An 18,180-nucleotide genomic window follows, 5' to 3' on the forward strand; every position below is an offset into this window, starting at 1 on the left:
ACCTCTGCTTCTCTTTGAATCATTACCATGACAGTTTGATCTCTATGCTTTCAACCTGGTACATATTAAAAAATACTTTGTATCTTATTGGTAAAGTTCTTATCTTCTCCCTCCAGCTTACTGCTCATTTTTTAAAAAGGCCTTAGATCTTTATGTATATTCTTCCAACTCATCATTAAATTGAGCTTAAAAAAATGCCACTGATATCTTTAATGAACTCTTCATCTTATAAATTAATTCATGAGGAATTTTATACCATCAAATATTTCTAATCGAGAAATGTGTCGTGATTCCATTTATTTAGGCATTTTATATCTCACAATAAAGTTTTGTTATTTTTTCATGAAGGCCTCATATTTCCTGTGAGGATTAAAAGAAGAAAAGTGAAAGTGTTCTCAGTCATCTCTGACTCTTTGTGACCCCATGGACTGTAGCCCCCAAGGCTACAGTCCATGGAATTCTCTAGACAAGAATACTGGAGTGGGTAGCCATTCTCTTCTCCAGGGGATCTTCCCAACCCAGGTCTCCTACATTGCAGGCAGATTCTTTATCCTTTGAGCCACCAGGGAAGCTAGTGAGGTGATGTGAGGTGAGGTGAGGGGAATAGTCAGGTTTTTTACTTTTGTGATTGTGATTTTGTTTTTATTATAACATTCAAAAAATCATTATTGGTATCATATCTGTGTGATTTTCATCAATACTTTATTTAAACATTTATAAATCTGAGTTATTTTTTCAGCTCCATTAAAACGGAAAATACAGAGCTCCTTACGCTTACGAAACATTTCTGTGAGTTTAACCCACTCAGCTAACATAATATAACACACTAAAAGTTAGGACGGATGCTTTTACTTGAAACATGAAGAGCTGTAGTTCAAGTTTCAATCACAAATATATCCATACAATATGATTATTTTAAGTAAGCCACAACAAAGCTATTTGACTAATTTTTGTTTCTAAGGATTCATTCAAGATAATTAAAATAAGCTTTTAAATATAAAATGTTTAAAATATTTGTATCTATTTGTGTCCATTGGGAAAATGAGCAACTCTTCTTGGAATTTTTTTCAAAGATATTGTTAGATAGGTGCACAAAAATATTTGCAAAGTTATTTTCCTGATGATTTATTTGTATAATGAGAGTTGAAGGCCATGGTCCTAAAAGTCTAGCTATACAGATTGACTGTATTGTAGTGAATTCATTAAAAAGATTATGCAGAAGTGTCGTAATTATTAAGAAAATTATATTATTACAAGTGCAAAACAAGAGCATTAAAAAGTGTATAAGTGGGAAAAATGATAATGTATATGTGTAAAATATGAAAGGATAAATACCAAAATACACCAAAATATTGACACAAAAATTTTAGATAATTCTAGCTTTTCATAGTGTCTGATAATAATTAAAATTTACAATGAACGAGTATTTCTTTTATAGTCAAAGGAGTGAATGAAGCCAAGACAAAAGAGGAGAGTTTGTAGCATGTGTCATCTTATAGCAAAAGTACTAGAAGATTTTAGAAAACAACAGATTTTAAAACTCCAAATTCTCACGAGAACTTGGAAACAAAAGACTTAACTTCACTAAACCTGAGATGATAAAAACCTCGAGTCCTAGCTTCTTTGAGAAACCCAACCATCTTGCTTTTACTTGAATCCCTTAAACTTACAATGATTCACTTTCACTTTTCCCTAGTAATTTATTCCCTTAAGATAATAGAGTTTCTTATTATCTTTTTGATTTGTACTGTTTCCTATTTAATGATTTACCCTATTGTGGCATACATGCAAAAGTTATTGTATTAAAAAAATTATTATGCTATAATAATTATGGTACCATCAAACTGAATTAAATTATGTTTCATTGTAAATAGTAAAATGTATTAATTTTTTTAAAAGCCTTTTTATGCCAACGAGGATAAATAGTTACCTTCATATAATTTCATTAAACACCATGACAGTACAAGCCAAATTGACAGAGCTGATAACAAATCAACTCAACACTTATAGGAGTCCCTTCCAAGTAGTTCTGAAATTAGCTTTCTTAGGGCAATGAATTAAATGCATTGTATTAAATAGAGCCTGTGCATTTTATGAATAAAAGTTTCACCTTCATTGTGTGTGCATATATATAGGAAGAAGAATAAGATTTTCTTTCTTACGTTAGTTTCAGATAAAAATGAACCTGTATTTTTAGTGTGCATTCTAATATTTTTCTTTAGCACATCAGAGTGGTGCTGTCTAATAGACATATAAAGGAAGCTAAATATCTAATTTTTAATTTTCTAGTATGCACATGAATAAAATTGTATAATGTATATTTTGTGAATCAGTCTACCCTGAATATTATCATTTCAACATGGAATCAAAATCTTAAAGTAATATCTCAAGTGAGATTTTTTCTTCTTTTTATGCTAAATCAGTGTGTATATTTTATAGTACTCTTCAATTCAGGTAATTTTTATCAGAAATATTCGATCTGTATTTCAGCTTCATAATATTTTCTGTTAAAAAGGTATTCAATAATTTAAATTTTACAGAAGCAAAATTGATTATTAGTTTTTAATTTAAATTAGTCAAAATTAAATAAAATCAGAAATTCAGTCGCATTTCAAGTACTCAGGGGCCCCATGTGGATAGTGGTTATTCAACTGGATAACCTAGTTATAGAACATGTGTATAAGATGTCAGCAACATGGAAAAGTTAAAAATTAACTTGAAGCCAAACTATTGGAAATGTTTTGACTACTGGATTTCAAAAAACATGAGCTGATATTTTGGTTTTTTCTCTCATTAAATCAACTGCTTGGCTGGTTGGCTCATTTGATAGAATCAGTTGCTTTGGTTTTATGTACAAATCATCCTACTTTTTCCCAGGTCCTTTAATTTTCCTTAAGGCAAATGTGTGTGTGTGTGTGTGTGTGCTCAGTCATGTCTGACCCTTTGCGATGCCACAGACTGTAGCCTTCAAGGCTCTTCAGTCCATGGAAGTTTCCAGGCAAGAATACTGGAGTGGGTTGCCATTCTTCCTCTAGGGGATTTTCTCAACCCAGTGAAGGAACCTGAGTCTCCTGCATCTCCTGCACTGGCATGCAGATTCTTTACCATTGAGCCACCTGATTATGTCCCCAGGCATTTTATGTGTGTGCTTTATTATGCTAAAAGCTATCTCCCTGGGCCCTGATATCCTGGAGATACCCCTAGAATTAATGGTTATATACTAAGTTTTGAGTAAACTAAAGAACATCAATACTGAGAGAAAAAAATATTAAATGTAGTTAAAGCCCAAAGTCGCTCAGTTGTATCCGACTTTTTGCGAACCCATGGATTGTAGAGTCTATGTCATTCTCCAGGCTAGAATGGCTACCCACTCCAGTGTTCTTGCCTGGAGAATCCCAGGGATGGGGGAACCTGGTGGGTTGCCGTCTATGGGGTCGCACAGAGTCGGACACGACTGAAGCGACTTAGCAGCAGCAGCAGGCTAGAATACTGGAGTGGGTAGCCTTCCTTTCTCCACAGTATCTTCCCAACCCAGGAACTGAACTGGGGTCTCCTGCTTTGCAAGCAGATTCTTTACCAGCTGAGCTACCAGGGAAGCCCTAAATCCCAAAGAAAGGCAATGCCAAAGAATGTTCAAACTACCATACAATTGTGCTCATTTCACAAGCTAGCAATATAATGCTCAAAATTTTTCAAGCTAGGCTTCAGCAGTATGTGAATCGAGAACTTCCAGATATACAAGGTAGATTTAGAATAGGCACAGGAACCAGAGATCAAATTGCCAACATCTGCTGGACCATAGAAAAAGCAAGGGAATTCCAGAGAAACATCTACTTCTGCTTCATTGACTCTGCTAATGACTTTGACTGTATGGATCACAACAAATTGTGAAAAATTCTTCAAGAGATGGGAGTACCAGACCACCTGACCTGCCTCCTGAGAAACCTGCATGCAGGTCAAGAAGCAACAGTTAGAACTGGACATGGAACAACAGACTGGTTCCAAATTGGAAAAGAAGTATGTCAAGACTTTATGTTGTCACCCTGCTTATTTAACTTATATCCAGAATTCATTATGCGAAATGCTGGACTGGATGACTCACAGGCTGGAATCAGGATTGCCAGGAGAATTATCAACAACCTCATGCATGCAGATGATACCACTCTAATGGCAGAAAGTGAAGAGGAAATAAAGAGCCTCTTGATGAGGATGAAAAAGGACAGTGAAAAAGCTGGCTTAAAACACAACATTCAGAAAAGTAACATCATGACATCCAGTTTCATCATTTCATGGCCAATAGATGGGGCAAAAATGGAAACAGTGACAGATTTTATTCTCTTGGGCTTCAAAATCACTGCAGATGGTGACTTCACCCATGAAATTAAAAGACATTTGTTCTTGGAAGGAAATCTATGACAAATCTAGACAGCATATTACAAAGCAGAGACATTACTTTGCTGACAAAGGTCCGTTTAGTCAAAGCCATGGTTTTTCCGGTAGTCATGTATGGATATGAGAGTTGGACCATAAAGAAGGCTGAGTGCTGAAGAATTGATGTTTTCAAATTGTGGTACTGGAGAAAACTCTTGAGAGTTCCTTGGACAGCAAGGAGATCAAACCAGTTAATCCTAAAGGAAATCAATCCTGAATATTCATCGGAAGGACTGATGTTGAAGGTGAGGCTCTAATACTTTGACCTGATGCAACGAGCTGACTCATTTGAAAAGACCCTGATGCTGGAAAAGATTGAAGGCAAGAGGTAAAGAGGGCAGTAGAGGATGAGATGGCTAGTTAATACCGCTGACTCATTGGACATGAATTTGAACAAACTCCAGATATAGTGAAGGACAGAGAAGCCTGGCGTGCTGTGGTCCATCAGGTCACAAAGAGTCGTACACGACTTAGTGACCGAAGAACAGCCTGTGCCACCATGTTTACTCTTGTTTCTCAACTCTCTTATAAATCATGTAAATAAGTGCAGTAAACAGTTATCGAATGATTCCGTAATACTTTAGATCTGCAAGTCCATCATTTATGATGGCACATTGAACTTGGCCCAGGAAAGCTAGAAGTATGTTGTATGTCAGATGATGCCTTCCATCAAGTTTAGAGCAGCATTTTTTTCCCCCAGCATTACAACGTAGTGTAATGGCACTTGGCAATATTGGCATTTCTGATATGACTTCTTTGGGCTAGCTCAGCATTCTTAAAAAATAAATAGTTTTTTCACTCTGTGATTGAAAGGGTTAAATAGTACCAATTCATTACCACTCACAAAAGGATTTATTTTGTTCTCATAAATCAGTTTTATTCCACATTTTTATTATTCCCTTGGGTGAGCTACTCGAATTGAAATCAATGCAAGTGCAAGTGACACAATCAATCTAGATATTTGATTATGGATTGGAGATCACTAGGTCTCCTTTTTAACCAGTTTCTTTCTGATCATCTCCCTAAAGAACTGAATATTCTTATTGGCATCTATGAGTTACGAACATGTTTTAAAAGCAGATAATAATCTTCATTTGTATACTGACAATGAAAGCCCCAACAATGAGCAAAGATTAAAAGATAAAGACTTACAGCACGTGCCTATAACATTGTTAATAAGCTGTTCACATTTCTCAATCTTCTCCTTAAGATGCAATGTTTTAAAAACAACTTTATTCTTTCTTTAAAAAAAAATACAATTGTTGACTATAAAACGTATTCTTAGCATTAAGTATGTGATTAACTATTTGCCATGACAGAGATGTTACTTGTTTTTACACATTTATTTTATAGCTGAATCACATTAGCTGATCTAGGTAAACCTAAGAAAACAACTAAGGTGGATAAAATGTCTTTGAAAGGACTCAAACTGGTTCTTTTCATTTCTACAATTATCCAGGCTAGAAAGTCACCATCTGCAGGATCTAAAAGGGAAAATCAGTTCAACTTGAAATCAGGGAGCAAAAATCAATTAAGTTGTTGCTCAAGAGAGCAAAATATATATACCAAACTCTCTTTGCTTTACAAACAAATGTATTTCTTATGACCCTTTACATGCTGAAACCTTATTTTGGGACTAAAGGTACCGTATTACAGTTCTCTTGCTTCTGACGCCTGCCACCTTTGCTTGGTTCTTAAACCAAATTTTTACATAGGCACTGTTAAGCCATTTTGTAATTCATTTTCTTATGTTTAGAATAAGGCAATAAAATTATTTCTTTAAAATAAATTGCAAGGCAATATTAACACTGCATTTGCTTCTTAGAGCAAAATATTTTAGCCTTTTTTAGTCATTTACTTTTTTTCATTAAGATTTGTAGGAAGGGCTAGAGCCAGACATCCTGGAATGTGAAGTCAAGTGGGCCTTAGAAAGCATCAGTACGAACAAAGCTAGTGGAGGTGATGGAATTCCAGTTGAGCTATTCCAAATCCTGAAAGATGATGCTGTGAAAGTGCTGCACTCAATATGCCAGCAAATTTGGAAAACTCAGCAGTGGCCACAGGACTGGAAAAGGTCAGTTTTCATTCCAGTCCCAAAGAAAGGCAGTGCCAAAGAATGCTCAAACTACCGCACAATTGCACTCATCTCACACGCTAGTAAAGTAATGCTCAAAATTCTCCAGGCGAGGCTTCAGCAATATGTGAACCGTGAACTTCCTGATGTTCAAGCTGGTTTTAGAAAAGGCAGAGGAACCAGAGATCAAATTGCCAACATCCGCTGGATCATAGAAAAAACAAGAGAGTTCCAGAAAAACATCTATTTCTGCTTTATTGACTATGCCAAAGCCTTTGACTGTGTGGATCACAATAAACTGTGGGAAATTCTGAAACAGATGGGAATACCAGACCACCTGATCTGCCTCTTGAGAAATTTATATGCAGGTCAGGAAGCAACAGTTAGAACTGGACATGGAACAACAGACTGGTTCCAAATAGGAAAAGGAGTTCGTCAAGGCTGTATATTGTCACCCTGTTTATTTAACTTATATGCAGAGTACATCATGAATAACGCTGGACTGGAAGAAACACAAGCTGGAATCAAGATTGCTGGGAGAAATATCAATAACCTCAGATATGCAGATGACACCACCCTTATGGCAGAAAGTGAAGAGGAACTCAAAAGCCTCTTGATGAAAGTGAAAGTGGAGAGTGAAAAAGTTGGCTTAAAGCTCAACATTCAGAAAACGAAGATCATGGCATCTGGTCCCACCACTTCATGGGAAATAGATGGGGAAACAGTGGAAACAGTGTCAGACTTTATTTTTCTGGGCTCCAAAATCACTACAGATGGTGACTGCAGCCATGAAATTAAAAGATACTTACTCCTTGGAAGGAAAGTTATGACCAACCTAAATAGCATATTCAAAAGCAGAGACATTACTTTGCCAACAAAGGTCCATCTAGTCAAGGCTATGGTATTTCCTGTGGTCATGTATGGATGTGAGAGTTGGACTGTGAAGAAGGCTGAGCGCCGAAGAATTGATGCTTTTAAACTGTGGTATTGGAGAAGACTCTTGAGAGTCCCTTGGACCGGAAGGAGATCCAACCGGTCCATTCTGAAGGAGATCAGCCCTGGGATTTCTTTGGAAGGAATGATGCTAAAGCTGAAACTCCAGTACTTTGGCCACCTCATGCAAAGAGTTGACTCATTGGAAAAGACTCTGATGCTGGGAGGGATTGGGGGCAGGAGGAGAAGGGAACGACAGAGGATGAGGTGGCTGGATGGCATCACTGACTCGATGGACGTGAGTCTGAGTGAACTCAGTTGGTGATGGACAGGGAGGCCTGGCGTGCTGCGATTCATGGGGTCGCAAAGAGTCGGACACGACTGAGCGACTGATCTGATCTGATCTGATCTGATCTGTTTCATGTCTGGCAAATTACCTCTGGAAGGCATATATCTCTAAAAGGTTAAAAAAGTCTTTCAGAAGCAGTTTAAATAGTAAACCCATCTTTCTTTCATTCAAGGATTCATTGATTACTCTTTGCTCCCCTTTTTAAATTTTTTTATTTTTATAAAATTCTTAAGAGCTGCTTTCCACTTACAGTTATTATGAAATATTGACTATTTTCTCCACATTGTATTCCCCCTATGTATTCCCACATCCTTGAGCCTGTCTTATACCCAGTAGTCTGTACCTTCTACTCCCCCACCCTTATGTTGCCCACCCTCTCCCCACTGATGACTACTCGTTTATTCTCCATATCTGTGAGTCTATTTCTTTTTTGGTATATTCACCTGTTTGTTGTATTTTGTACATTCCACATATCCATGATATCATATAGAATTTATCTTTCTCTCTCTGGCTTATTTCACTTAGTATAATGCCCTCCAAATCCATCCATACTCTTCAGTTATTCTTTTTAAACCTTTAGAACAGCAGCTATTGCTAGTGACTTAATAAAGTTGTATTTAAAATATTTAGAAGATTGATTGTGTAACATTACTTTACTCTTGCCCATAAATTTAAAAAAATAAATCAAAACAGCACCAGACAAAAATATCCTATCTGTAGAACTGTATTGCTCTTGTTTGAGCACAGACTTGGGGAAAATTATTGTGCAGCATCTTTTGGTGAATTGATGAAATATTCTGTGTATTTATTCCCTGAATTACAATTGTTATAATAGCAGAATGACCACTTTAAAGAGGAATCAAAGAAGTACAGCTTTTACTAGAGGACAACTAATTAAGCATCACATTAGAATAATTACAATAATGGTAAAAGGAGGATGCATTAACAGAGCACTGTCTTTCTCAGAGCCTAAGTGCTTCACAAGCTACTTATTTTTTTCTCTTTCAAAATGTTCTGTGGAGAAGAAAGCTGTGTAAGTAAAGATCTATAAAAGTTTTGTATGTTGGCAAAAACTTAAAGTCAGGAATAGGTCCTTTTACCTATATATTAACTTAAATTCTTTCAGATTTATATCAAAGTAAGATCTATTAAAATAATGATGCTTGGAGCATGCATTTGCATCTTGGGTAGAATAATTTGAAATATCTTTACAGAGAAGAAATAAAAGTGACTTAAATATTAATATGTGCTATCTAGAGTAACCTAGAATTCTTAGCTCCCATTTAAGGGCATACTGGCCACATGACCCTAATTTGCAAAATGTCATTCAGCGTCTTTTACCTGGGGATTGGCAGAATTCTGTGATGGTGAGGTGAGGCTGAACAACACTAAAATTGAGACCCCCCCAGTACAGGAAAAAATATAGCCTTTTCTTTTTCCAGCCAGAAGTGGGAACATTGGTCAATATCTTTTCTACCATAAGGTGTAATTGGATTCAGAAAAAGGCTAACTTAAACAGGACCAGGTCTGACATGTAAAATCCTCACAAGGTAACAAGAATCAGTTTGGTTTGTTCGCTGTCATTCCTCATTATGATCTTTGTCACGAGAATGGATTCATGTTGTGCCATTTTCTGTTCTTGTTACAATCTTTGTCACATGAATAAGATATCAGGATGTTAATGCCTGGCATACAGTCTTCTGTGTATGATGATACTTACAAGACTACACTGACCTTTGCAATATTATGTATTCTGATTGGCTGTTCATTTCACCCCTTTTCCACAAGTTAATAAGGCTGTAAAAAGGAGAGAACTGAAATAGCCAGCCAGTCAAATTATAGAATATTGAAAAGGTCAGAGCAGTACAGCACAGAGGAAAAAAAATTATGGAATATATGGTGCATTAAAATTCTTGTGACAATGATTATAACAAGAATGGGAAAGGATACCCATTTATGTTATTTCAATCTAGAGAGCCCCATGAGATGATATTCCCAGAATAGTCATCAATTACTCATCTGTGACTCATACCTGTGAGAATATCTATTTACACTGGTTTTTGCTTAAAAACTAATTGTACAGAAAAATATCCTACGATTCAGCAAATAAGAACATGAAAAGTAAGATTTTAGCTTTAGAAATGGGCATCCAGGTTGTTAACATTTTAGTGTTGGTCTTCATATTCAAAGCTGAAGGAAAAGTTCCTTTCATGTAAAACCTGTGGCACATGTGAGATTTATTTTGATTGCTTCTTCATTTAACACTTTTTCCTTCAAAGTAAAATAGAAAAGTAGGACTGAAAGAATTAACCTTTTGGGAAATCCTTGAGAATGTAGAATAGTCTAAAACAACATCTAGGGTTTTATTTTAGAATGTTGTGTGATCTGTACCAAATATGTTTTTTCCTTGTGATTGCATGATACAGGCCAGTGTGCAAAGAATCCTTCCTTTTCTCTGCATCCTCAGTGGAGAAAGAAAGAGAGAGAAACTTCATTCAGAAATTCTTAAGTTATTGTTCTCAGGTGTGTGATATACATACTTTTACATACTTCATGGTTTCATTTATTATAAAATCAAGCAAACAGGCAAAATTTTATTATGATTAAAACCAGAAAGATATAGACGCATTGTGTCCAACTCTTTACAACCCTTGGAGGAGCCTAGTCCTCCAGGCTCATCTGTCCACGGATTCTCCAGTCAAGGATATTGAAGCGGATTGCCATGCCCTCCTTTAGGGGATCTTGCTGACCCAGGGATTGAACCCTCATCTCTTCTGTCTCCTGTACTGGCAGGCAGGTTCTTTACCACTAAATCCACCTGGAAAGCCCATATAGGTGCATGTATATCCATAATTATATATTCCCGATAGAATAACCTGTTATCATTTTTAAAGTCTTTCTCTTTATTGCTCATAATGCTTTTTCTCTAACAGTCTGTTTTATCTGATATTAGTATAGCCAATTCTCTTATGGTTGTTATTTGCATAATATAGCTTTTCTTTTTCCTTAAAAATTTTTTTTATTCATTTAAAAATGTTTTTATTCATATTTTAAACTTTCTTATAGCATAACTGTACTAGATTTTGTAGTCTGTAAAGACAGTCTGGTTTGCAAGTTAACTTTACACTTTCTAAAGATGCATTCTTTCACTAGTCAACATTTTGCAACCCAAAGCTAGAATCTAAACGCATCACTCATAAGGATGCCAAATGCGGCCTGATAATTTTTTCAAGCAAAGGAAATTAATTTTGATCATTACATTAAGGCCACCTTGAACATGGGTTAAATCATCCTAAAGCCAGTAATTATGCATACTGAAGAATCACCATGTGATTCCCCATACGCTCTGGTGTTCTCCTTTAGTAGGTCTGAGTTAGAACTCAGGTGTGTGAAGTACTCCCAGGCAGTTTTGACATGGGTGAGCTCTGGAACACAGGTATAGACAGTCTCATGGTGCAGAGTTTAGTGCAATCCCCAGTTAAAACTGCAGTCCATGGGTTCACAAAAAGTCAGACATGACTTAGTGACTGAACAACCAGTTAAAGCTCAATGGCGCAGACCAGAGCTAAAGAAGGTAGATGAAGGGGACTCCAAGCTCACAGTGCCTGGAGGAGTCATGGGAGTTGTGGTTCCAGAACATAGAATCTTAACCCGACCAGCACCATCCATTTATACTCACAAATCAGGTCAGCACTGAGGCTGACCAGACAGGAGTGGTCACCTGTGATAGGAAATGCTTATCACTGTAGTATTTTCTAGCTTGATTCTTGAGGCTGAACCAACGGGGCTGTATTTTCCAGCCCACTGAAAACAAAGTTCATGCAGTGAAAAGTAAAGTGCAACCCCTTTAAAAGGATCAGAGGACCTACATTTTTAAGATTTTTCCCTTAAAAGCTAGGAACCCAAACTGGCAAAGTTTATTGGAAGAAAGAGAGATCAGGGAGAATAAGGTGGAGAACAGCTGAAATCTCTGGGTCCTGTATTGGTTTTGAACCCGGAGATTTTTGAGCTTCAGTGAGGGTTGAAATCCTGTCATTTGCTCCAGGTCTCTGAATTGAGCTTTATGTTAGTGGAGGTGAAAGAACATTCAATTCACTCAGCTGCATGATTCCTGGAGATGTACAAGTTCTTTTTTGAGCTGAATGAAATGGTTATGTAATTGCATACTTCTCATAATTATTGAGTAATTATATACTTCTTATAATTACTGAGTAATCATTGTTCTATAACTAGGACTTAATGTTACAACTAATTGTATAATTACCATGTATTAATGTTATCCGGGAAACTTAGAATAAAGTGGTACTTAATATATTTCCCCCTGCCATGCCATTTTCAAAGCTGGCAATATTTTTCATTTTACAGCTAGAAATTTGCTTCAAAGACAAACAAACAAAATACAACGGGGAAAAAAAAAGCCTCACCAGTATTATCATCATAGACGTTAACTCATTGAGCTTACAGTTACACCAGGCTTGAAATGTGTAAAACTGTATTCTCTTGGCTTATTTTTATAATTTTCATTGTTATCTTGAAATTTGACATCTTATACCACTTTCAAGGAAATAGGGCGTTTTCCTGGGTTTCCTAGGATAAGCTGACCTTTTTGAAATTTTAGATCTGGGCATGTGACGATAGCAGCAATTGTTTCAGCTATAACTGAATATGTTTTTAAGGAACAGGACATTATGGGAACTTGAGAAGATCTTCAGATGTGAATAATGAAATTTTTCTTAGATCATGATTAGAAGGGATTCATGTTAATCTAAAACAAGTTTCTTAAGTGCAAGAACTGTGTCTTATTCGAGGCAGACTGTTATCAGCACCTACTCAGGTCTACTCCCTGTATGCAGTTGGAGCTCAATAATCAAGTTGACCAGTTGTAAAAATTCTATGAAAGCTAGTGTAGCATAATTTGGAAATGTCTTTTCAGTGCATTAGGAGCTTATCAACAGCTACTTTGTAAGTTTCATAACTTCTTCACCTATCTAGCTGTGTTGTCTATTCCTATTTTGGGAACTTAAAATCATCCTTAAACTGGGACTATGTCTTTATCTTGTTTTACCAAAAAGGAATAGAAATTATTCGTCCCATGTTTTAGCCCATAAGTACCATTTATTTTCTTTGCAACAAACTACTCCTTTGGATGTGCCAGTTCAAGTTCAGGGTAATAAATTCTTGCATGAACTAGGGATTTCTTCTGTTCATGGAAAACACTTAACCTATCTGTGGACTTCACAGCAATAAAATTCTCAGTTAAGTACTCCATCCCAAAGTTATTATAAGTATCTTTTTAAAAATTTGGCATATTTTTAAAGTCTTGATCTGCCTTACCCATATTTCATAAGAAGGCTCATAACTAGATATGAGTTCTTTTCATCATTTGATCTTATTAATTTTAGAGTTTGAAATGCAACCTGATGAAACAATGGTACAGTGGAATTGAATGAGATTAGCATTGTTTTATTAATTGAAAAACCTTAGATTTTTGAATAATAATACTTGATTGGGTGGAGGTGGGGAGAATGTAGTAGGTAGGTACTAGAGAAAGTAAAATACAGGGTCAGTAATTCTTAATCACTTGATAGTTCTAAATATTTTTCAGAAATGTATCTGTTGCATGGATATAACAACAGACATTGTATCCTTTCTGCTGTAATGCATTAGTAGATTATCAACAACTACTTTGTAGGTTTCATAACTTCTTCAGGTACATAGATGTGTTGTCTGTTTTCATTTTGGGAACTTAAAACCATTCTTAAACTGTGACAAGGAGAAGGCAATGGCACCCCACTCCAGTACTCTTGCCTGGAAAATCCCATGGACGGAGGAGCCTGGTAGGCTGCAGACCATGGGGTCGCGAAGAGTCGGACACGACTGAGCGACTTCACTTTCACTTTTCCCTTTCATGCATTGGAGAAGGAAATGGCAACCCACTCCAGTGTTCTTGCCTGGAGAATCCCAGGGATGGGGGAGCCTGGTGGGCTGCCGTCTATGGGGTCCCACAGAGTTGGACACGACTGAAGCGACTTAGCAGCCACAGCAGCAAACTGTGACAATGTCTCTATCTTGTTTTACTGAAAATGAATAGAAATTATTGCAACAGGAACAGTAACATTTCTAGCTGCTGCTGCTGAGCATCTCATTTAACGGTCATAATAATATGGCAAACAAAGGAGCATTATTATCCCCAGTTTACAGAAGAAAAATGAGGTTCAGAAATATTAAGTAACTTACAGGTAATTCCCTGGCAGTCAAGATATTAAGACTCAGTGCTTTTGCTATTGTGGACCTGGGTTCAGTCCTTAGTTATGAAACTAAGATCCCACAGCTACCCAGTGTGGTGGTAAAAAAATAAATAAAATTAAGTAACTTACAAAGAGCACACCACTCAAGAATGAAAAGGACAAGTTCAAATGCAGAAGCTCTCTGATCACCAAATTTATGTACTTTCCATTGTACTATACTGAGAGTGAGTGAAGTCGCTCAGTCATGTCTGACTCTTTGCGACCCCATGGACTGTAGCCCACCAGACTCCTCTGTCCATGGGATTCTCGAGGCAAGAATACTGGAGTGGGATGCCATTTCCTTCTCTTGCACTATACTAAACTATGTAAAATATAATATTTTTGTAAATATTGCACCTGTTAACTTTTGTCTGCTGTACAATGCAAGATCACTTTTCATATGTCACCATCTTTACTTTTTAAAACATTTAAACAGTAAAGATTATATCAGTATCCAGAGAGCTCACAAATATGCTTTCCCCTTGAAGCCAGCATCAGTGTTTTCTTTTTTATTTGTTTGCTTATATTTATAGCATGTATATGGGAAAAATTAAAGGTACATACAGTAAAAAAGTGTTCTGGCAAAGGAGGATGGCTATTTGAAGTAAATATTACTATTTCTAACTATTCTTTTTTCAATCTTTTAAGAGTAAATATAACTAAAGTTTACTAAATTAGGCGATATCTTAAAAAATTTCCTCATGGAAACTTTTCATGAAATCATCTAACATAGCAAATGAAATAAATGTTATAATATGCTGTTCAGTTGTAGCCTTATTTTTTAAGTCTAATTTCTAGCTTTTCTTAATCTTGAATGTAACCCAGTTGCATAGAAGATGGAGATAAAACCCTGTTATCAGACAAAAGTATTTTCCTGTATTCTAATCTAGAGATTTGGGTTCCTGAAGTTTTGGAAGGAGGGTAGTGGTGGGACCTGATGATGTACTTTCACGGTGATTCTTATATACAGAGAGGCAGCCTCTGCATTTTCCCATAGAGGTAAAAAAAAAAAAGAAAAAAAGATATTCTGATCAAAGTGGACACATATTACTTCCTATCCCTAGTTACTTTTCAGAATATTGTCACCAATTTTGTTTTGAAGAGGTATTAGATAGAAAGTAGTCAACTAACCTTACAAGCAAAATGAGCAGAAAATAAACCAATTGGTACTGGTAATAAATGAGACATATAACACATATCTGAGTATGCTATTTATATCCAGAACCATTCCATTTAGGGAAACAGTGTGATTTCCTTCCAGTCTGTACATTAAAGAAAATTCGAGAACTTAAAAAAAAAACTCAAACAATTGTAAATAATCCATTATTAACTGATCAATTTATATATCTGTATAGTATTTATACTTATATCCATGATATTTGTGATTAGGCTTCATACTGTCTTAAAAACGTCAGTCGAGTTATTCACATCTCTACACTGAGTAAATTGGAAATTATTAAACATATTAATTCAGGTATCACTTTGTTCAGAAAATAATAAATTTATGTATGTTGACAGCAGCACATGAAATGCCCCTCTGGGTACTGATACAGATAGCTCTGCTTAGCATTCTATATTTAGAACCCAAGAAAATACTCAAATAATAGAAGGAAAGAATCCTTAATTATATACTAATTTAAATACTTTTCTTTTTATAATTAGCAGGTGATAACTACACTCTTCTGAATGGCACACAAATCATGCACAGTGGTGAAGAGACCAACCTTTGGGTGCTCATCAACGGATTGGTTCCTTTTACGAACTACACAGTACAAGTGAATGTTTCCAATAGCCAAGGCAGCTTGATGAGTGATCCTGTAATGATTTCAATGCCTCCAGGGGGTAAGTCTGTGAACAGTGTTGGTATCTGAATGTATACAAATGCTCTAGAACTGTCTCCATTGAATGCCTGTTTATTGTTAGAATTAATTTTTTCAGAACTTAGAGTCTCAGTTGTATTTCTGGTGATTTTTGTTCTTGCTTTGTTTTATTGAGACCCTTATATTAGTATTATTTTATTGAGATCATTTTCATCTAGCACTCTGTGTATGCACACACATGTCTGTATGTATGTGTATGTACACACATGTGTCTCTTGCTTTATGCATAGTGAGAATATAGGGAAATTCTTTTTTGTCTGAGACTTCATTTAGATTCAAAATGTACATTTTAAATTTGTACTTTGTTTTTCTCATATAAGTGGTTTTCATTCCTGTTTTTTTGGAAAACAAGTTTAGATGTATATATAAACCTCTCATTTGACCAAAAAAGAAAAAAAGCAGAGTAAGGGTAATAGAATAGGAAAACTCTATTCGCACCACTGGAAAAGAATCCTTAAATTCCATGTCCTAATGATTAGAGTTCAGTATCATTTTCACAGGTGAAATGTGACTCAGCCTGGCCATTTTTAACTATTTCTCTGATAAAGATTGACTTACCTTATTCAGAACTATTATGATCTAGATTCAACCCTACCCTTGTTTTAACTGTTTATAGGAACTAATTACTAAGAATAAAACTCTGCCTTAGATTGTTGTGTACAGTTCTTGAGCAGAAAGTACACTTCAGAAATAAGCATGATTCTTGGTTGAGTGTTTAGAAACATGTATTTTTTTAAATAACAAAGGAAAAGGACCCCAGGACACCCGGTGTCTGCTCATAGCCCAGCTTCAGGAACCAGTGTGTCCTGTACTAAAGGATGATGTCCTTATCTCCTTATGAGTGATCTGCAAGTCTGGATAGATCCCTCTGCAGTCGTAAAGAGTATAAGAGCAGCAAAGGTCTCATCAAGGGAAAGTAAGAGTTAATCTACAGTTTGTATGGAACTCTTCAGCCAAGGAAAAATTCATTACCTTCTATGTCATAAAAATTACTCACTATTATGTGCCTTTTATGACATTATAAGAATTAATGAGTAGATATTTACCAAAACACTCGAAACTCTAAATAGCAGAAGCCACATTGTTTAAGAAAAGAATGCTTGAAAGAGACTTTTGGGGCAAATCAACTCAGTTGCCTATTTTATGAACAGATAATTTTATGAAGAGAGAATTGAATTTAGGTAGGTACCTGTTTAAGAACTGAGATCAAAACAAACCTTGGGTATTCCTATCTTCATTTTTTACTCTAAAGGGATTAAAAAGCATTTTTTACTCTAAAGCATTTTTTACTGCTAGAAGGGATTAAAAAATTGTGATGACTCTATACCCTAGTATATAATACCTTTTATTCCTATTTAGATATTAAAGAGTGATTAGTGCTTTAATGGAGATTTTTCAGTGATATAGTAACATCTTAACAGAATATGTGAAATATTTGAGTTGCATATTCATTTTCTGGCTTTTACACTGATTTCAATAGTTTGTAATTTACAGAAATTTACATTGCATGCATAAAAGTGCATGTGTACTAAGTTGCTTCAGTTGTGCCCAAGTCTTTGAGGCCCTTTGGTGTGTGGGACACTGGGCTTCTCTGTCCATAGGATTCTCTAGGCAAGAGTACTGGAGTGGGTTGCCATGCCCTCCTCCAGGGAATCTTTCCATCCCAGGGATCAAACTTGTGTCTCTCATGTCTCCTGCATTGACAGGCAGGTTCTTTACCACTAGCGCCACCTGGGAAGCCCAGGGGTAAATTTAATTCATTGTTCATATGTTTAGGAATAGTGAAAGTGAAAATGAAGTCGCTCAGTCGTGTCCGACTCTTTGCGACCCCATGGACTGTAGCCTATCAGGCTCCTCCATCCATGGGATTTTCCAGGCAAGAGTGCTGGAGTGGATTGCCATTTCCTTCTCCAGGGGATCTTCTTCCCAACCCAGGAATCAACGCTGAGTCTCCGGCATTGCAGGCAGACGCTTTACCGTCTGAGCCACCAGGGAAGCTATGTATAACCTAATAATTTATAATGTATGTGTGATTCAGTTAAACAGCAAGCTGCTGTTGTTAACTCAATATATACACTGTGTGAATGTATCTGTCAGTGGGTTAGTAGAAGAGTTAATATTATGCAAACACAAGGAAACTAAATATTGCTTTATGGTGGTACAGTTGGACTGAAGTCAACTGCTGAATCTTATCTTCATTTCCACTCAGTGGATGCATAGCCATGT

General features: G+C 36.2%; 1 protein-coding gene across 1 annotated transcript in view; it reads left to right on the forward strand.

The window, feature by feature from the left end:
- Positions 1-18,180, forward strand: part of USH2A (usherin) — a 928,983-nt gene that overhangs the window by 552,697 nt on the left and 358,106 nt on the right. Inside the window, exon 37 of the mRNA XM_014481290.2 lies at positions 15,737-15,916. Within this exon, the coding sequence (XP_014336776.2) occupies positions 15,737-15,916 (180 nt within the window). The remainder of the gene's footprint in view (positions 1-15,736; positions 15,917-18,180) is intronic.

Source organism: Bos mutus, chromosome 16 (genome assembly GCF_027580195.1).
Source record: "Bos mutus isolate GX-2022 chromosome 16, NWIPB_WYAK_1.1, whole genome shotgun sequence".
In the NCBI taxonomy this organism is placed as follows: domain Eukaryota; kingdom Metazoa; phylum Chordata; class Mammalia; order Artiodactyla; family Bovidae; genus Bos; species Bos mutus.